The following is a 22,890-nucleotide window of genomic DNA, read 5'->3' as shown; positions in this document are numbered from 1 at the left end:
CTCCTGATGTTAAGCAGAAAATAAAATAATCTATCTATTCAAGTGAATAAATATAGTGACCATATGAAATGAATAATAATGTGTTTTTTACCGTTTGCATAATTACTCGGCAACAACCTTCCTTGAACGGTTTTAGCCATGCCCCATGTTGGATTTTGCAGATTATTACAGCTGCCGTCAAATGTGCGATAAACGGAAGTGGTGCTACAAGTTCCGGTGCTCATACTACCCAGCTGGCCGCTCATAGGACAACCGTTTCTAGATCGATCTGATTGGAATGATTTTGGCATTGACCTCTCGAAGGAGCTGCCACGACAATAAATCATACAGCGCGTACTGAAATTATACATGCATGTGGTACATAGAGGAAATTTGCTGATTTCAGTGTAGGATCGTATTCCATTTACAAGTGATCAGAGAAAAAAACCCCAATAAAATCGTTTGTTTGTTTTATTTCAGGGGTGATCAAAGAAAGAAATCATTTTCATGAGTTAAAACATAAAATACGTGTGTACGCTTCTTTTCAGATAAATGCAATTTTATGATAACATACAATTATTTATGGAATTGTTCAAACATTAATTTAGTGGTATTTAACCACGTCAGCAGGCAGTAAGCTCCCGCATAAATTATTGCCTCAGCCAATCACCTCTGAGTTTTATCTCAAGTGGCACCGAACAGCCAATCGCGATAAGTTGTAGCCATTACTGATATATATTTAGGGTGGACAAAAGCCTCGGCATTACTATTTTCAACGGTAACTGTTTTGCTTAAAGTGCGTCAGCAAATGAGAACAGCACCTGACAATTACCTGAACATTTTGTTTTTCGGCAATGGTATTGATTAATTTCTGATTCGTGATTTATTCAAAACATAGAACAGCACTTGTTCATTCACTAAATCGACGATTCAAGCAACTTCCCTGCACATAATGACTGGCAGAAAATCAGCTTTCAACATCGTATGTCTCACAAGGCAAAGAAATGTTTTGACGAAAGTCTATGAATTTATGTTCGAGCATTTTTATTGTTTTCATTTATTATGATTTTGTACTTTGTCCAAACAAGAGCGAAGGTTTGAGGACATTCAGCTTCAAAAAAATGGAGTCAGCATTTCCCTAATAAACAGTGCTTTTTATTTACAAAAACAGAATATACTAACACATAAACATTTTTTACAATCATACTATCTACATTGACAGATAACTCTATTTCAAAAGTGAGGTACTGCATTTTAATCAGAGGGAAGTAATAACAATTGATAATAAAAGTAGTTCCCAATATTGTTTTAGCAATGTAGTTTGATTTATTTTCACTGTTAAAGGTACGCTCTCAGAGTTTGACAGTTTAGGCTTTTATTTTATGTCTGTCTCAGAACCAGCTGATTTTGGCATCAATACCTTTAATTCGGTCATTGAAGATAACTCAGTAAAGCACATGTCTCAATCATAAAACATCAATTTTCTAACGTTGACATGAAAAACTGCGATCTGACCTTTGTGTCAGCAGTCTTTTATCACTGGTTTTCATACATTAACGCACAGATTGGCTCATTTCAATACAAAAGTTGTCAAAACGGTCAATCTGTGAAAGTGCAGCATTAAATTTCAATTCCACATATAAATGTGGACATTAATATGAGTCGGTTGATATGTGGTGTCGTAAGCGTAAGTTGCTTGCGTAAGTTGTATATCTCAAAATACCCCTTGTGCGATGTTACTTTACAAAAGTAAAATTCGACCCCAGATGTCTTGTTTCCGTCCGGAAGAATAATGGAAGTTGATTGTTGCGTGTGTACTGATACGGGTAGAGGAAAACACAAAAAGTAGTTCCTGCTTCTACATTTTTGTCTAATTATTGAAATATCTCAGACAAAAAACAACAACTAATGTTGATATTTTCCAAGAAATAAAATATTTTCTCTTCCGGAATAAATTTCAATGAATGAATTTCTTACTCCTGTTAACATTGAAAATTCGACTTTTATTTTTGAATCTGTTTTTTTTTCGGAAAAGCCAAATCATTGAAGGCATTTATTTTGGCGGATACACACGTAAATTTGCTGGACAAACTTTAAAAAAAACAACAACAACACACCTCACTCTCTATCCGACACTTACATTCGTCGACAAATACTCAAAACCTTTATTGTAATTGCATTACATCTTGTAAAATTAATGTTCCGTCTTCAGTACCTTCAGTGCTTTGATTCAGTGATCAATATCGGATAGACATTTAGACATGCAGTCAATTTAATTCTAATATGATTAGAATTTAAAATTTAATTTTTTGTTTGATTAATACGCTTCATTGAAACAGCATAAAAGGCTAGCTGTTTTATTTCATTATCAATTGGGGCGTACCTGAAGCATTTTGCACTGTACGCCCGCGATGCCAACATGTATTTTGGTCTGAAGATGTTTAAGGGTTTGGCACAGGAAGGGGTTCGCCTATCTAAGTATTTTTTATAAGAAAATAGTTTTCTTTTTTAGAACCGGGATTCTGTAATAAACCGCCCTATATCAGGTTTTATTACTATTGTAGAAAATAAGAATATATAAACATTTTTTTACATCAACACATAAAAAATACTTGCACTTTTATTTTGGAAATTTCGGAAAAAAATCCACACTTTGGCAAACAAAGGTCAATGGCTGGGTGGACAAAATAGGGTGAGTCGAGTTAGTTGAAATAAAGTAATCAATGTTTTTACACCTTACACATATATGATATGGTTATTTTCTCAATTTAATAATCAAAGCACTGGAAGCAATGTAAGATAGTCATTCTTAATGCAAGAAGCAATATGAGAATAACTATTCTATGCAGTAAGTAAAGATGTCATTTTCTGTATTCAGCATTTTTTTTCCGATGTAAATTAACATTAAGTGTACGAGTCTAGTAAGTCAAAACAATATAAAAAATAACTGGATAATCCCTAGCTTCAATAATTCCGAGCAGATAGTTAAAACGGACGGAATATGAACATATTTGAAATGGAAAATTGTACGAATCCACATCCAAGATAGTTCAAATTGTCTGGATTGAAACAGTGACATTGAACTTGTTTTAAAGTTAAATCTTGTTAAATCAAACTTGTTAAATACTTATTTTATAGTGAGACATCCCACCCTCCTATTCCGAAACTTACGCTCTTCTTCGCACTAGGAATCTACGAAGAAACTGACATTTATCAGTTGGAGCAAGCCCAGAAGTTAAGAAGTACAAGTCCTCGCTTGACAATTTCGTAAATTCGTCTGAAATTTGCCAAAAAACAAACAATTAGCAAAATCAACCGATTCATATAAAATGTCATGATCAAAAACTATTCTGGCATATATGGCATATATTAACAGTTTTTTATTTTATTTTTTGCGTTGAAAATAATAAGATATAATAAAAATGAGTCTCCCTCTCTCTCTATATATATCACGAAAACATTCCATTCATTTAAATTCTGATGAACCTAATATTGAGGGGGAAATGTATCGTTGGTTCATGTTCAAATAGGGGTGGAATTAATTTAAGGTCGTTATTAAGCAAATAACACACCAAGCAATACCAATTTGGATTTATGAAAGTTCTTTTTATTAGAAATTAATGCAAATAATTAATGGTCGTTATCCATTTAAAAAAGTACGATTCTGAATAAATAACAGTTCCTACTGGCATAGAATTGTGTATTCGCCTCCTCAAGAAGAGTGGTGCAGGCAGCAGACCGTGGCGCTGTCATTGAATTCACCGAATTCACGGAATTTGATCCTCTCCCATGCCAATCATGGCGTGCGAACGACCCGCCGATCAATATCACAAAGAACACAATCCTCATGACGGAATTGATCCCTTGTCTTCCTGATTTGCAATCATAAAGTAAAGAATATTTAATAGGTGCCTAAACATCCATTGCTTGTGTGACTGAGAAAGGCAGGCACACGCTTCCAACGATATACTTAACAATCTACTCTCCAAACAAAAAATGATAAAAATACTCACCGAACGAATTTGGAAACTTATGTATAAATAAAAATAAACTGCTTTCAAAGGGTTTTCTGCTGTCAAATAAAAAAATAAACGCGCGCTGTCCTAATTCCAACACTGTGTCGGATCTTTTGTTACGTGCGACCGTCTCACAAGCAGTAAAAGTAACTCTCCTACATCTATCGGCATCCGGCTTCCACCGATGCGCTTACTTTTTCCAACGCATACTGATGTAAGGTTTGAACACTTTTGACAAAACATTATTTATTTGAACGAAGTGTTGCCTATACTAAACCTGAATAAATTATTTGAAATACATTTCCAGTTCATACTTTAATACGTATGCAAAAAGCTGCAGAAACAAGCTCATATAAGACATATCTTGCATTGAAATATTCCATTGTTATTAATTTGTTTGTGAGCAATAATATGTATGTGAAGAACACATACAAAAAGTGCTAAACAGTTTCCATCTTATACAACGAATTTGTTTAATTAACTATAAATATCCAACTGTTGATGTATGTGAATATTTCATATAACATGTTAATAATACTACTACCACTCACTGTAACTGTTGTTTACTGAGTGTGATGTTGTGTATCGGTACGCGAAAACTGTTTTAAAATAATATACTTTTAATATATATCATAAGTGGTTTATATATAGCATTCCTCCGGCTATTATTCAACATACGCTTATTAGGTAAAATGAGGGCGGGACCGACCGAATGTCACGAAGACCGATAACAGTTAAAGTTAACCAATAACATTTCAATAATATGAGGCGCGAAAATCTCTCTCACTTTCTCCCTCCCCCCGCCTCACCCCCCCCCCCCCCCCCTCTCTCTCTCACACACACACTCTCTCTCATAATCTAATAATCTAATCAATCACACTTCATATCATTCTTATTCATCGCATAGTTGTTTTCTTCTTTATACTGTTAAAAATAGGCAGGTTACATAAGCAGTAGTGTTTATAATTATGCTTAGTCAATCAAGACATATACGTATACCTATTAATTTACAGTGACATAAATTACTACGTCGTTATTAAAATAAAATATTAAATATTCTGTTTCCTGTTTAAATACACCAAAATACACTCAAATATACCCTTGATAAATGACTTTAACAACGTCAAGTTTACATATATATGTAGACTTAATAAGAGTACTCTATTTCAAATTAAAGTACACATTTCAATATAATAAATACACACTTTAAATGTAACTTAACAAGAGCGGTCACAGACAGCTATATCCCCCGCCTCACGGGGGGCATTTTTTTGTAACTAAAGCCAATCAATGGTAAGGGTAGTTTCTCAGGCACATAAAAATTGCGTAAAATTGTGAAAGGGCAATAACTCTTCCTAAAATGGTCGAATCGCGAAAGCCAGACAATATGCGCTACGTCACTATATAGTCATCAATCTGTGAAAGTTTAATAGAAATCGCATGAAAAACGTAAGAGGAGTTGCGAAGAAACCAATTTTAAATGTAAAAAAGGGCAATAACTCTTTCAAAAATGGTCAAATCGGGAAAGCCAGACAATATGCGCTGCTTCACTTTATGATCATCAATCTGTGAAAGTTTGGTAGAAATCGCATGAAAAATGTAAGAGGAGTTGCGAAGAAACCAATTTTAAATGTAAAATAAGCAAAGGGCAAAAACTCTTTCAAAAATGGTCGAATCGGGAAAGCCAGACAATATGCGCTGCTTCACTTTATGATAATCAATCTGTAAAAGTTTGGTAAATATCGCATGAAAAACGTAAGAGGAGTTGCGAAGAAACCAATTTTAAATGTAAAATAACCAAAAGGCAATAACTATTTCAAAAATGGTCGAATCGGGAAAGCCAGACAATATGCGCTGCTTCACTTTATGATCATCAATCTGTGAAAGTTTGGTAGAAATCGCATGAAAAACGTAAGAGGAGTTGCGAAGAAACCAATTTTAAATGTAAAATAAGCAAAGGGCAATAACTATTTCAAAAATGGTCGAATCGGGAAAGCCAGACAATATGCGCTGCTTCACTTTATGATCATCAATCTGTGAAAGTTTGGTAGAAATCGCATGAGAAATGTAAGAGGAGATGCAAAGAAATGAATGTGGGACGGACGGACGGACGGACGCACGCACGCACGCACAGACGCACGGAATCGCGCATACCATTACTATATCCCCTCGCCTTTTCAAGGCGGGGGATAATAATATACACTACCTACAAGGAATGTTTCTAATTGTACGGACACTTCAAATACATTAGATTGGATCTTCCGATTGCAACTAAGTGACAGAGACTAATCGAGAAAAAAAATCGTAAAACAGGTCCTTAACATTCTTCTTCAGTTTTGTCTATCTGAGCTCAGGAGGGAACCTACAAGTAACAAAAATGTAGGGATAGAAGTAGGAGGATTTTGTTTGCAGGTATTAAAAAGGCAAAAGCAGGGATGATACGACTCTTTACTTACCTTTTTGGATGCAAATAAATGACTTCTAAACCTTTTCATCACTTGTGATGTACATGTAGTTATCTTTGCTTAAACTAAAGCTTCAAGAGTGATTCAGCCAGAGGGTGAGGAGCTGAACCTGGAACTGATTATGTTTTATAAGATCCGAATTCAGAACATAGTAGGCATCATAAATAACAACATACTAATATAAAGTCTTTTACATATAGAACGTATTAAAAATATATTTGACATCTGTACAAAGTAGCATCATAAAGCAACCGGCAAGACAAGTATTTTGTACACAGAGTATGTTATGTCTGTTAACAATACTAATGTCATACAAGTATTACTAGCATGTCTTGTTTATATGAATATTTAGAAAAGCAAGAACCTGAACTACATAGAAAAAAACATATGGTAGCTACAATTATAAAAGGTTTTTAACTAAGATATGGCATTGCACATGGTTACATGCTTGAGTTAGAATAAAAAAACAGACAAGGGTTTTGTACACAGTCAAGTAGTTATTTTATAATGATAAGGTTCTATTTTAGCTTCCAGCATGGTTACATGGTTAGAATGGTATATATGTTTCTCTATATGAGATAGAGGAGAACTAGCCACCTGGGCTATTTATTACAAGCCAAGCACACAATTTCTACAGCTCTACCCATTAATTTTCAGATCTTCACCATTTAATGGCATTAAGTTCAGTCCACAACCACATATATATAGTTCAACTGTTAAACACTACACTTTCCTTCCTTTCTCTCTTTCTTCTAGTGACGGTTCACTATAAAGCAATTTATGTCTTTTCACATTCAATGTCATCCCTATGTTTTCTGCATTTTTCCATGACATCCCTTGCTTGGTCAAAGTGTTTTGTTGCCTCTTCCAATTGACATTGAGCAATGTTTATCTCAGGAAAGTTATTGTCCTTCACACCATTTGTCAGTCTTTTATTAGCTTCTTGAAATACACTGTTTGCATGATTAAGATCTTCTTGGAGCTGTTTTTCATTTGCTTTTACTTTAGCCTCTTTTTACTTATTTTCCTTTTCTTTCTTCATTATTCTTCATTGTTTTCCCTGTACTCTTTCTAATATTTTTCTTCTTCATCCCCTTTTCTCTTCTTCTAGTCTTTCCTGGTATTTTTGTATGATCCTTGAACATTTTCATTTTTTTTTTCGTGGTAATTGGTACTGAAGTGACATTTCCATCAAGTAACGCAGCATCACGCGTTAGTCTTAAGCCATTTAATGTTTCACTACACATGAGTGTTCGTTCTGGTGTCAATATCCTCTGATTTATAGACATACTCGTTTCAACATCGGCATTGCAATGGAAACGGCACAGGCATGATGGGACATCTTTCTTTAGGGCAGGATACTCCAGGGTTCCTGCAGCTGTTTCCTATCAAGGATATTATTCCAATACATGTCAACTCTCTTCAACATGCAATCCTCATCATATAAAACATCATCTTCAACATTTTCTTCCCTGTAAATTTGCCACTCATCCCCAGCTTTTGTAACATTCTCATTTGTAATGTTTGGAAGGGGCACTGCTAGTTAATGTGATCACCTTCATTGCATGATCTTGGTCTTTGACTTCTGGGTGCAGACATCGAGCATTTTTGACCACTGACTCCTGCAAGGGCAATTTCTAGCCAAGGTGTTTGTTAACTTTTTGATAGAAGGTTCATATGTCGATTTGGACAGCTATTTGTTGACCACCTTCCAGTCAATACAACCCATAAAAAAACTTCTGGTCTTCCGTCCATATCTTTCAAAGACTTGCAGTTGTCCTATTCTAAAGTATATTTTGCTGCCTTTTAGCTACTTGCAATTGTGTTTCCTATGGCTGATGTCTGGCAGATCTTTAAGAAACAATGGCAAGTTGTTGTCCAGTTGTCCTTTACTACCTGAAGACACGGCACAAGTGTTAACCATCGACATTGCACAGGAAATAAATCGTCTTTCTTTGTATTCATGTCTCTTTTGTACAGATAGCCAATGGGCCCAGTTCTTGATTTTAACTGGAAAAACAACAACAACAACATAAAAGCAAACATGAATCGAACTTCAACGCAGTGATATCTTATGGCTTGATTTGAAAGTATTTCTTCCTTCCTCGGAGGTGGAAGCCTACCTTGGCTACATTAATAAAAATTGAGACGGGTTGGGTCATAAATTTAACTCCAACAAGAACGACAACTAGATAGTTAGGTAGCGCCATTGAAGGACATTAAAAAACCTAACACGCCAGACAAACATGCAATGTATGGAAGACACTATGAAAATGTCTTAACTCGTGAGGATGTTCGGAACAAACAGCACTATTATCTAAAGCGGGGACGCTTGTATCCATTAATGCCAGAGAAAAGGGTCACTGAGTCGGGAGTCGGAAAACTTCTTTAACAGCTTAATTAACAATAAAATATATTAGGAATGTTCTCTTTCGTGGAACTTTTTGTTTTTTAGATAAATGATCATGTCCCAATCATTTTTGGACTTGAATATATATGTATATATATTTATTTTCGGGGGGGGGGGGGCGTGGCAAAAAGGATGGGTCCTGTCAACGTAATTGCCGCCTACCGGACATGGTCATGATCAGGCCAACACTATTACGCAATTTAGTAATTAATTCCGGTGTCTAGAGGTTATATCTTTCAAACGACGCCCGGATTGTGAGAAAAGTATCTGAAAAAAATATTTGAAAGCCATATTCAGATAATGAAGAACGCTAACATCATATAACGATCCGAACTTATTCCACAATGGTCCGCCCAAATTTGGAGTATTTTGCTTCAGTCATAGTAAGCAACACATTTACAAATTAGAGTTGATGCAAGGTATGGCAGCCAGGTACTACCGTTGTCAATACAGCAATACAGAAACACCAGCAGCGTATCAGGAGTGTTTGGATTCATTTGCGTCCTGGCACAAAGTCCTCGAACAATCTTTCAGTCCCTTACAACAGGATCAAGCTTGTTATTTTTGTTTTAGTGGAAACTGTGTTATACTATCCATTAAAAAACTTTTGAGACTGTTTGAGATAGTATAACAATGCTTTGATTTAATGCCATGTGTTATTAAAAAATAACGCATTTCACAATGAGTAGGCACTTCCAAATTTGTGTTATTTGCCCTAGAGAACAGACTGTAACATCACAGATTCACAGATTCTATCACCAAATGGAAGACTCCACAGGAACAAATGCTGAGACGTCTGACTTTTAATTAGTGGATACGTTAATTCATATCTGGACTATAAGATGGTATGGGCAATTTGATAAAAAAAACACTTTGAAAACGTGTCAAAGCTATGCTGTGTATTGCAAGTAGAACATTTGCATTGAAAGCCTATAGCTATGATAATAGCTGTAGTAACGTGAAATAGACTATATGTTGAACAGACTACATGTTGAATTAACTTATGGGTTGCATTGTCTAATTGTATTCAATTGTACTGCAATGCTGGTCGAGAATAAATGTGTGTAAAGTTTATGAAATCTTAAGTTATTAATACAAAAGCATACATCTCCGGAACAATCGGACAGGTTGTACATATAACTACACATTTTCCATTTGAATTACTCGTATATAGGTTAGGTTAAGCTCACAAATCTTGAAAAGGAGAACTAACTGCCCAGTTCCAATACTAGATGCCGTAAATAAGTATTTCAAGTTCCATTAACCTGCCATTAATTGTCACAAAGACATTCCCCTTTGTACACTAGAGGTGTTGATGAATTCGCCTTTGAATGTATACACACTCCAGCTTAACATTCTAACGCAAAAATGCAACTTCAATATTTCCATTACTGCTAAACCTTATCTAATCATATTTAACAAATAGTATTAAGAGAATATATAGAGTTTAAGCCCGGTATTAAAAAGGGCATGGTGCTACAGAAAAGGGAGGGTGCTAAGAAAGAAAAGGGCATGTTGACAGACTGTGAAGATTTTGAAAATTAGGAAAATTCACCAGAAATGTTAGGTATTCTGCTTAATTGAAGTAATCTTAGATTTGAACTGCCAAGCATGTTTAATTAAAAGTGTGTATGATTTAATAATCATATTTTAAGTTTTAATCAAATAAGAAATATTTCATTAGCTTCCTCATTTAATTCTACAAAGGCACGAGGGTACGCATGTTTGTCTTAATGAAGGCAGAAGGGTCCTACCAAAAAGGACAGGATGCAGCACCCATCCATAACTTCTTAGTTAAAACCCTAGAAAAGACCTTCATTTTGGCCTTGGAATCCCATTTGCTGTACTGTGGAAAAAAGCAGTGTTAATGAATTGCACTGTCTATCAGCACCTTTTGTGCTTTGATTTTTAGCAAACGTTGAGGGATAGACAGAACAAATCAACTAGGATCTATAATACGTTTATAATACGTTTGGTGTCGCCTATAGTAGCGTACATGTATTCAATATACACCACAACTAGTATTGTCGTTTTTAAAATCATTACTCAAATATACACATACGCGCATGTTAGGTTGGTTTGTGGTCACCAAGCGGGACAAGTGGTTTTTCTTCGGGAACTCCGGTTTCCCCCACATCACAAGACCACACTCTCGTGCAACATCGTGCCAACGAGAGTGACTTACAATGTAGTATAAGCTATCATAGCTTTCTTCACAATCGTTGTAAAATATATAACGTTTAAACTCAATATACACACTGTCGTGAATGACAGTTGTTTATCTTTTGGTTATAAACACTATTTAAATCAACAAAAACACAGGGTGACTTGTTTCATTTATCATACAATGTACATTCCAAAGATACACAATGCATTCATAGTAAACAAGTCAAGTCCATCCGGTGGCCACAGCACATAACCAAGTGCCATACATTGGTCACAGCGCTGAGAGCCATGCAGGGGATGGAGGGCTCAGACTATCTCTCGCCATAGTTCAAAGTCGAGTTGAGTGTAGTCGCTGCAGGCCTGGATCGGAATCTGTGGTAGGGGATTAACGAGAAGCCAGCGAGGAAGTTTGTCAGCCGAGGTGTTGTCGCATATTATATTTGATAGCCTCAACTGGCGAAGGTGGTTTAGCTGGCCTGCGTAGGAAATATATATTTATTATATAATATAAAGTCGAAACTCGTTGGCTAGCCGGGAAGCTTAAAGATGGACTCTTACTCCCAAATTAGATTAACTCTATTAATAATATTGTTTCAATATTTAAAAAAGGATGAATTAATGTCGAAAATTATGGTTCTTATGAAGGATACCGAGTTAAATTTGAAAGAAATGTGCATAAAACACGTTATTTCTACATGTACCTTATGAAACTATAGTAGACCACAGTAAATCTTTTAGCAATCACCAATCATTTAATATTTTTGCGTGTTCAGCTATTAAATACACGGTTACAATCTTGTTATCAGTAATCAATATTTTCCATAAATGCATTATTTAGTAAGTAGTTTAAGGTTTATCACTCAAAAATTATGTTTGTTATACATGTTTATGTATTGATTTTGAATAAGAGTGTCACTTTAATGAATGTGTATTTTTCTTTAATTTAAGTTAAAGAAAGTCTTATTTACTTTGTTTGTTATTTGCTACATTATCTCTGCAATAGAAGAGTATGTTTTGGACATAGTTGCCAATACACACATTGAACAGTTCGCAACATGACATTTGATACTAAAATATCATTTGATTTTTGTTATTTATATACGCAATAAAAACATAAACACATCTATGTGAAAACAATTAACAAGCAATTTTATACAGTATGTAACACATTAGCATAGCTTCGGTTGTATATGGTCCTTCTCTTGATTGCTCAGCATTTGACATTTGTATATATAATTACATTTGGAGAAGCAGTCAGCGCATTTTTTATGTGAAGTCACCTTACCAAAATGCATTGAGATTGGTACATAAAAATCAACAACATATTTTGACGTTTGTACTTGTGACAATTAAAGTGATTGCATATTTGCTCAAACAGGTATTTAAGTTTGATTATAATTATGATACCAATCAAGCAAATCTATTCGATTAGCAGCCCGGCTCAATGAAGTCAACCAAACAAATCAAGGTGTGAATTTCTTACATGAGCCCGCGTAAATGACATCGAGTCAAGCAGACAAAACAAAGTGTGAAATTCTTACTAGGGACTTGACTTGACCTATACTTTGACTACGAAAACAACATCTAGCGTGGATATAATTATATCAACCCGCAAGATATTGAACCATCCGATAGAATTTTATAAATAATAAAATAAAATTGGTTCTTTTTATCCGGTTTGAGCTAACGATGATATCGGTTTGAGCTAACGATGATATCGAGCCAACAAGTTTTGACTGTAGTTATTTCCGCCTATGTGATTTTAAAGGAGTAAAATAATAGGTATAATTTCATCAGATGTTTATTTACAAACCACAACCAATCTACTATGATAGCATTTTGAGAGACTTCTCCTACACCCTCACTGACCTTCGGTAAAGCCCGCCTCCCTATTTTCAAAGAAAAGCCGGTCTCCAGTCCTCAACCTCTTCATCTGCATGGTTACAATATCACCGAAAAGAAAGTGGAGGAGACTCAGTGCCTCTCCCTCATCCTCGGCCAAGCCCCCAGTGAAAAGGTCAATATCGTCTGGGCATCTGAAAAGTCAAATGTACTGTAAAGAATAGTTCTTTAAATGAATGACAGGCCTCGAATCATGCAAAAGATACAATTTAAAGGTGAAGGTGTGGTGGCAACTATATTATAAAAATTGGTTATGCGTATGACAGCATTTACTGATCGCATAGAGCTTATGGCAGTGAGGGTGACACAATACAATTGATATAGTTCATACTGTGTTGTGAAGACAGAACTCTATAGTTATGTATAAACCGCCTTTAGAACCTGCAACCTCTAAGGTTGGAGGCAGCGGGATATCTTTACAATTTGACAACCTCAGAACCAATCGTAACAACTCAGCCATCTCTGGCAAGCTTCAAGATATACCTCGTAAATAATTGTAAGAATATACGAAAATGTGATGCGGCCGTCGGGGATTAACACCTTTTTTAATCTGCATAAAGAAGGCCTGTTATCAGTTCTTCCATTGTCTTGGAACATGAAATTGACCCTTTCATCATTATATTTGATATTACTTTAGTTAGTCGGCGCCCAGAAGACTATATTTGATATTACTTTTGAAATATTCCAACTAAGGGACTAGTTCATAAATTGCAGGACAATGATTTCAATAATTTCCACGTTGCATGATATAATATGAAGTTTAGTATATTTTATAAAATTTTACACTTCAATTTATAATGAATACTTAAATCATAATAGCTCAGCTTATCATTTTGAAAATTTTTGATTTTTAATACCAACTCAATCATAACAACTTGGCCATCTCCGAGATAGATACAGGCGGAGGTGTTCCGATTGATATTTACTTCCGCTCAAATAGATGAAGGTTGCACGGTACTATTACAATTTTCTTTATGTTTGTAAAACTCCTACGCAGTAATATCCCCTGGCGACAGCAAAAATGCCGAGTTTTGAAAAATTAACATTGAGCTTAATGGTTTGTTTAAAAAAAAATTCATTCGAAAGAATGAGCTCCAGATAATTCCCTCTTAATGTATAGGTTTTTTTATCCCCGTTCTATATACTCATATGAGTGAAATGTGTTACAAAAACTTATACAACATATAAAGCAAGGAATTCACATAACATGCCGGTACAAATAAAAGGTGAATTTCATGCTATTGAAATCTATATATTAGACCATTGACTCTAATTATTCCGAAGAAACGTATGTATATTTTTGGTATAATTTAGTTTTAACTGGAGGATTAGCTTGAACCCCCCCCCCCCCCCAGACTATCTATAATTCCGGGCTTAAACTGTTGTAACAATATTATTAACCAAAATGTCATTCGAGCATATGTACACCCAACATAAAAAAGATATTATCATTGAAATAATTACAATTTTTGGTTATCTGCATGCACGTTTTTCTTCTAAGTTCATTGCGCCGACTTGATGCTATGCATCAACTTTTTTCTTGTGACTTACTGATATACTTTCGCTAGCCGATCCTGAATATCCTTCGGAATATTTTCAAGGTCCGCGAAGGTAGCCGCCACTGACCGGTTGAAGAAGGCCCGCATCTGGTTGTAGGTTGGCAGGCCGTGATCGCGACCCCTGGATAAAACAAAACAGAACTTGGAGTAATAATTATAATAATAATATGAGATGTTCCTACTCTACTAGTTCCACAAACAGTGTCTCTATTATCTATTATTATCACAACCCCTGAATAAAAACAAAACAGAACTTAGTAGTAATAATACAAGATGTTCCTACTATGTACTAGTTCAACAAAGAGTGTTTGTATAAGGTATTTGATCGCATACACAGACTCACCAGGCTGGCTGACATGGGCAATGGACTATGCCGATAGACCAATCGGAAACCTCGGTCATCTCTGCCTATGACAAGCCTCGGATGTATGCCAGTGCAATATTAGTTCGTAAAATTAATGATATAATTTTACAATAATAATGATTACTTAAATTTCATTATTGCACTGGAACTTTAATGGGTAAATATGTGACCCGTTATTTTTCTAACAATGTATGATCTCGTGACTGTACCTTTGAATGTTGAGACTTGCGAGATCGTAGCTTCCCCCCATCCCATCTCGAAAGAGGTTATCAAGGTAGTCAGTTTCAAGGAATGGACTGAAAAAACAACAACACACACATGAACAAGCAGCCTATATCATAGTTACATGAAATGAAGTAAAATCTTAATGATAAAGAACAGGTTTAGTGAGCAAGGTAAGACATTACCACAGGTCATCTAACAGTCTTATGGTATGTCCTATATTAATGTATCCTTGAGGAAAAACAAAGAGTTAAAAAAAAAGAAGCAATGTCAGATTCATTCAAAACTTTCGAAATATTTGTGACGCTTCTTTAAACCTGGGACTGAATAATACAGTCATAATTCAAGATAAACTCATACTCAGCACCAGGCGCAACGGGGTTAACTATGAATAGCCGAAGAAGGTTTGTCACGCCTTCTCTGCTGCCGTTGTCAAAATAGCTGGCCACATTAAAGAGGAGGTCAGTGACGGCCAGCGTGTCGCCAAATGCGTTGAAGTTGGCGTCAACCAGCCTTAATGTGGCCGGTAATTGTGCGTGTCCGAAGCGCATGGCAGCGGTCGTGAACTCAACAAACACTGATGGGTCGACATTGGCGTTGTAATCGTTCTTGAAACCGCAAACCTGTGGTAATAGTTTTGTACACCTGTAGCAATGTTTTATAGGGAAAACGTCAAATATGTACCTTTAATACTTCTCTTGTTTATTGGTATATTCTCCTTTATACATCTTTCTTGAAATTTAATTCCTTAAACAGAATACAATCAGAACACGCTGGCCATTTTCTGGCCATTTTCAATCAAAACAATGTCAGATGTATGCCAGTACAGTATTCCAAGTCATTTGTTAAAAAAATTAATAATAATAATAATAATAATAATAATAATAATAATTATAATAATTGAGTGTAGGGTTTAAACGTATAATTGGGATTACCAAGTTAAAAATGATTACCAAATGAAGTGTAGAAAATTGCATGAATAATTATGATCTTGTAGAGTGAAGTCCTTAGGCTTAACTGCAATATTGAAAATACTACTTGATCTACTTGCAGCATAGTTAAATGTCAAGAATTGTAATGACATTGTAAACCGTTCTTATATTTCCGAGGTTGTTTTCAATTGAAAATGACCAAGATGTTCCAATTAGAACAGAATAGTGCATATACCCTGGTACCAATGTCGGCCTCTACAGCAGTCCCCACGCTGATCAGTTTAATCAACCACTCATTGAAGATGATGTTTTGCCACTGTGCGATAAGTATCCTGCGAGCCTCCTGAAAGTCAATGACAGCTTATTCAGTTCCTTTGCAGTTTTATATCATAATTAAATACATACTTGAAAATGCTTGGTTTGCCCTCACTGTAGGAGAAAAAAGCAATAAAATATGTCCAAAATGCACCGTTTCAGCCCTAAAATTGTTAAAAGAGGCGCAAGTAAAAAAAGCCCCCTTAGTTACGCCCCCTCAAATAAATCCTGGATCTGCCCCTGAATTGACATAAATGTAATTCAAAATCAATTTCAAAGAATTATTTCAAAGAAAAAACATTGAGCAAGAATAGCCATAGTTCGAAAGGCAGTTTAAAGAAGAAAAATATTATAAAACAGGTATTCAAAAATAATCATACATAGTTTGAACCCTGGTTTAATTAAAAATAAAAATATGGAGCTCGATTTCAAGGATAAGGTCAGAACAGTTTTTGACCTGGAAGAGCCGCTCGTCTCCCCAGTGTGGGTTCACGGCCGCGAGTCCGTCGGCTATCCTATTGTGTTCCCTGGTGAACAGTGTGTGAAAAGTAGTAATAACTGGGATGACCCTGATGCTGCTGGAAGCTAAAAGATGAACGGGAAACTATCTATCGGAACACACTATATATGAACATGATACATGTTTTTATCAACATTTTAACTGTACATGGTGTTAGATTGCAATACGGGCTCTGTATATTGCCATAGATTGCAATATCCGATCTGCATATTGCAATATATTGCAGTACAGGCTCTGCATATCGCAATATATTGCAATACAGGCTCTGCATACCTCAACATATTGCAATACAGGCTCTGCATACCTCAACATACTGCAATACAGGGACTGCATATTGCAATATATTGCAATACAGGCTCTGCATACCTCAACATATTGCAATACAGGGACTGCATATTGCAAAAGATTGCAGTACAGGCTCTGCATACCTCAACATACTGCAATACAGGGACTGCATATTGCAAAAGATTGCAGTACAGGCTCTGCATACCTCAACATACTGCAATACAGGGACTGCATATTGCAAAAGATTGCAGTACAGGCTCTGCATACCTCAACATACTGCAATACAGGGACTGCATATTGCAAAAGATTGCAGTACAGGCTCTGCATATTGCAATATACTGCAATATTTGCTCTGCATATCGCAGTATACTGCAATACAGGCTCTGCATATCCCAATATACTGCAATACTTGCTCTGCATATCACAATATACTGCAATACTTGCTCTGCATATCACAATATACTGCAATACTAGCACTGCATATCGCAGTATACTGCAATATTTGCTCTGCATATCCCAATATACTGCAATAATTGCACTGCATATCACAATATACTGCAATACTTGCTCTGCATATCACAGAATACTGCAATACTTGCTCTGCATATCACAATATACTGCAATACTTGCTCTGCATATCACAATATACTGCAATACTTGCTCTGCATATCACAGTATACTGCAATACTAGCACTGCATATCACAGTATACTGCTATACTTTCACTGCATATCGCAACATACTGCAACACTAGCACTGCATATCGCAGTATACTGCAATACTTGCTCTGCATATCACAACATTCTGCAATACTAGCACTGCATATCGCAGTATACTGCAATACTTGCACTGCATATCGCAGTATACTGCAATACTAGCACTGCATATCGCAGTATACTGCAATACTAGCACTGCATATCACAGTATACTGCAATACTAGCACTGCATATCGCAGTATACTGCAATACTTGCTCTGCATATCACAACATACTGCAATACTAGCACTGCATATCGCAGTATACTGCAATACTTGCACTGCATATCACAATATACTGCAATACTTGCACTGCATATCCCAATATACTGCAATACTTGCTCTGCATATCACAATATACTGCAATACTTGCTCTGCATATCCCAATATACTGCAATACTAGCACTGCATATCACAATATACTGCAATACTAGCACTGCATATCGCAGTATACTGCAATACTTGCTCTGCATATCACAATATACTGCAATACTAGCACTGCATATCACAATTTACTGCAATACTTGCTCTGCATATCACAATATACTGCAATACTTGCTCTGCATATCACAATATACTGCAATACGGGATCTGCATAGCACAATATACTGCAATACATTTTTGGATATCACAATATACTGCAATACTAGCACCGCATATCACAACATACTGCAATACTAGCAATATACTGCATGCGGGCTCTGCATATCATAATATACTGCAATACAGGCACTGCATATCGCAATATACTGCAATACAGGCTCTGCATATCGCAATATACTGCAATACTGGCTCTGCATATCGCAATTTACTGCTATACTGGCTCTGCATATCGCAATTTACTGCAATACGGGCTCTGCATTTCGCAATATATTGCAATACGGGCTCTGCATATCGCAATATACTGCATACTGGCTCTGCATATCGCAATTTACTGCAATACAGGCTCTGGATATCGCAACATACTGCAATACTGGCTCAGCATATTGCAACATACTGCAATACAGGCTCTGCACATTGCAACATACTGCAATACAGGCTCTGCATATCGCAATATACTCTGCAACATACTGCAATACTGGCTCTGCATATTGCAACATACTGCAATACTGGCTCTGCATATCACAATATACTGCAATACAGGCTCTGCACATCGCAACATACTGCAATATGGGCTCTGCACATCGCAACATACTGCAATACAGGCTCTGCACATTGCAACATACTGCAATACAGGCTCTGCACATCGCAACATACTGCAATACAGGCTCTGCACATTGCAACATACGCAACATGTGCTCCCAAATCGCAACATACTGCAATACAGGCTTTGCATATCGCAATATACTGCAATACTGACTCTGCATATCACAATATACTGCAATACAGGCTCTGCATATCACAATATACTGCAATATGGGCTCTGCACATCACAATATACTGCAATATGGGCTCTGCATATCACAACATACTGCAATACTGGCTCTGCATATCACAACATACTGCAATACAGGCTCTGCATAACCCAACATACTGCAATACAGGCTCTGCATATCACAACATACTGCAATACAGGCTCTGCATATCACAACATACTGCAATACAGGCTCTGCATATCACAACATACTGCAATACTGGCTCTGCATATCACAATATACTGCAATACAGGCTCTGCACATCGCAACATACTGCAATATGGGCTCTGCACATCACAACATACTGCAATACAGGCTCTGCACATCGCAACATACTGCAATATGGGCTCTGCACATTGCAACATACTGCAATACAGGCTCTGCACATTGCAACATACTGCAACATGGGGTCGCACATCGCAACATACTGTAATACAGGCTCTGCATATCGCAATATACTGCAATGCAGGCTCTGCATATCACAATATACTGCAATACAGGCTCTGCATATCACAATATACTGCAATATGGGCTCTGCACATCGCAATATACTGCAATACAGGCTCTGCATATCACAACATACTGCAATACAAGCTCTGCATATCACAACATACTGCAATACAGGCTCTGCATATTGCAACATACTGCAATACAAGCTCTGCATATCACAACATACTGCAATACAGGCTCTGCATATCGCAACATTTTGCAATACAAGCTCTGCATATCACAATAGATTACAGTATAAGGTCTGCGTATCCCTATATACTTCAATAAGGTTTTAAGGATATTGATGCACCTCTAAGTCATATCGCAATTTACTGCTATACTGGCTCTGCATATCGCAATTTACTGCAATACGGGCTCTGCATTTCGCAATATATTGCAATACGGGCTCTGCATATCGCAATATACTGCATACTGGCTCTGCATATCGCAATTTACTGCAATACAGGCTCTGGATATCGCAACATACTGCAATACTGGCTCAGCATATTGCAACATACTGCAATACAGGCTCTGCACATTGCAACATACTGCAATACAGGCTCTGCATATCGCAATATACTCTGCAACATACTGCAATACTGGCTCTGCATATTGCAACATACTGCAATACTGGCTCTGCATATCACAATATACTGCAATACAGGCTCTGCACATCGCAACATACTGCAATATGGGCTCTGCACATCGCAACATACTGCAATACAGGCTCTGCACATTGCAACATACTGCAATACAGGCTCTGCACATCGCAACATACTGCAATACAGGCTCTGCACATTGCAACATACGCAACATGTGCTCCCAAATCGCAACATACTGCAATACAGGCTTTGCATATCGCAATATACTGCAATACTGACTCTGCATATCACAATATACTGCAATACAGGCTCTGCATATCACAATATACTGCAATATGGGCTCTGCACATCACAATATACTGCAATATGGGCTCTGCATATCACAACATACTGCAATACTGGCTCTGCATATCACAACATACTGCAATACAGGCTCTGCATAACCCAACATACTGCAATACAGGCTCTGCATATCACAACATACTGCAATACAGGCTCTGCATATCACAACATACTGCAATACAGGCTCTGCATATCACAACATACTGCAATACTGGCTCTGCATATCACAATATACTGCAATACAGGCTCTGCACATCGCAACATACTGCAATATGGGCTCTGCACATCACAACATACTGCAATACAGGCTCTGCACATCGCAACATACTGCAATATGGGCTCTGCACATTGCAACATACTGCAATACAGGCTCTGCACATTGCAACATACTGCAACATGGGGTCGCACATCGCAACATACTGTAATACAGGCTCTGCATATCGCAATATACTGCAATGCAGGCTCTGCATATCACAATATACTGCAATACAGGCTCTGCATATCACAATATACTGCAATATGGGCTCTGCACATCGCAATATACTGCAATACAGGCTCTGCATATCACAACATACTGCAATACAAGCTCTGCATATCACAACATACTGCAATACAGGCTCTGCATATTGCAACATACTGCAATACAAGCTCTGCATATCACAACATACTGCAATACAGGCTCTGCATATCGCAACATTTTGCAATACAAGCTCTGCATATCACAATAGATTACAGTATAAGGTCTGCGTATCCCTATATACTTCAATAAGGTTTTAAGGATATTGATGCACCTCTAAGTCCTTGTAAACACTGTTAAGACATGACACAATGCTACAATGAATCAAAGCGCTGATAGCGCTGCATGAACAGGGTTTTATTCGGGTTTTCACCATTATGATTCACGATCATGTGTGTATTAATAAGGTGCTGATATGTAGCACAGTGAATCTAAGAGTCCCCGTGTAAAACAACCAAAGGAGCCGCCCCAGGTTTATTGAAGCATGCTGGTAAATGGTAATATTTTATTGACAATTAAGTTAATGTTGCTGTGTAAGCAGGCAAACCAGGATAGAGAATGTAACCAATCCCAGCATAACTCCATCCTTTGGTGTTACAATATAAGTTAGGCTTGCCAAGGATTTATTAATCAAAGAAATAAAATAGAAATTGGTTGATCATCCAGGGTTAATTAAAAATATACACTAAAACTGTTTCTGGTTGGTAATTAGATGTTGGCATTAACAAAGACTATACTAATTATTAAATTGAAAACGATCCTTTTCAGGGCCACTGTTAAAATTTTAAATAGCATTTTAAAATGATATACATTATTTACATAAAAAATGGATTCTCACCCGGGAGGAACGATAAATAGATAACATGCAACGGCAGGTGAATTATTGAAACAGCATAGAAACAAACTCCACGAAGCCTTCCTCACCGTAAATGTGTGGGGTTTATATAATAGAAAATGAAAATATAAAAAAGGGTGAATGCTTGTGCTATTCCCAACCAAGAAAATGAAATAATTATATACTAATCAAACTTTACTCATTAGCAAGAGTTTGCCTATGTTTGCCTTGTTATTCACAAAACAACTTCGAAAATAAAACAGATTAACGAGAAATAGTTTGTTAATTAAAATGATCAAAATTAAAATAATTGATTTCAAACAATTGTAAATGAAACACTTAAAAAAGTTATTAAATCCGTGATATTTTCGAAGTTGTTACACCAAACCAGCAGAAAAATATAACTCAATTCATTTCAATGAAATGCCATTTTCAAAAATAAATACACAAACATCCATCTATACATACACTATAAAGGTATATAAAATAAATTAAACAAAATAAGTCTTGAAAAATCTTTAATTTCAAAACTTTTTTTTCCTTCATTGTCTTTATGGTCAGCAACTCTCTTCTATTTCTATATCATCAGCTAACTCTTCAGCACTTTAGTACGTGCCTGTCAAAATGGCGTAAGTTTGTTATTCCCACGTGGGCTATCACGTGATGTTTTAAGCGGGGAAACTGTGTGATCATTGAGATCAATGATATCATTGTGTCACATGATGGAATGATGCGCTTTGAGTGGATAGTAATTCTTTGTTAACGTTTCGATGTTCATTCATTTTTGGGCGCAGGGATACTA

General features: G+C 36.4%; 1 protein-coding gene across 1 annotated transcript in view; it reads right to left on the bottom strand.

The window, feature by feature from the left end:
* Positions 1-11,342: 11,342 nt before the first annotated feature.
* Positions 11,343-22,890, bottom strand: part of LOC128225947 (peroxidase-like) — a 29,999-nt gene continuing 18,451 nt past the window's right edge. Inside the window, exons 10-16 of the mRNA XM_052935841.1 lie at positions 16,788-16,915; positions 16,251-16,358; positions 15,444-15,706; positions 15,071-15,157; positions 14,490-14,618; positions 12,906-13,072; positions 11,343-11,512 (exon numbers count right to left, since the gene is read on the bottom strand). Coding sequence (XP_052791801.1) covers positions 11,343-11,512; positions 12,906-13,072; positions 14,490-14,618; positions 15,071-15,157; positions 15,444-15,706; positions 16,251-16,358; positions 16,788-16,915 — 1,052 coding nt within the window. The remainder of the gene's footprint in view (positions 11,513-12,905; positions 13,073-14,489; positions 14,619-15,070; positions 15,158-15,443; positions 15,707-16,250; positions 16,359-16,787; positions 16,916-22,890) is intronic.

The sequence above is a fragment of the Mya arenaria genome, chromosome 3 (genome assembly GCF_026914265.1).
Source record: "Mya arenaria isolate MELC-2E11 chromosome 3, ASM2691426v1".
NCBI classification, from domain to species: domain Eukaryota; kingdom Metazoa; phylum Mollusca; class Bivalvia; order Myida; family Myidae; genus Mya; species Mya arenaria.
The sequence above is the reverse complement of the archived record's forward strand: the minus strand, read 5'-3'. Positions and strand labels throughout refer to the sequence as shown.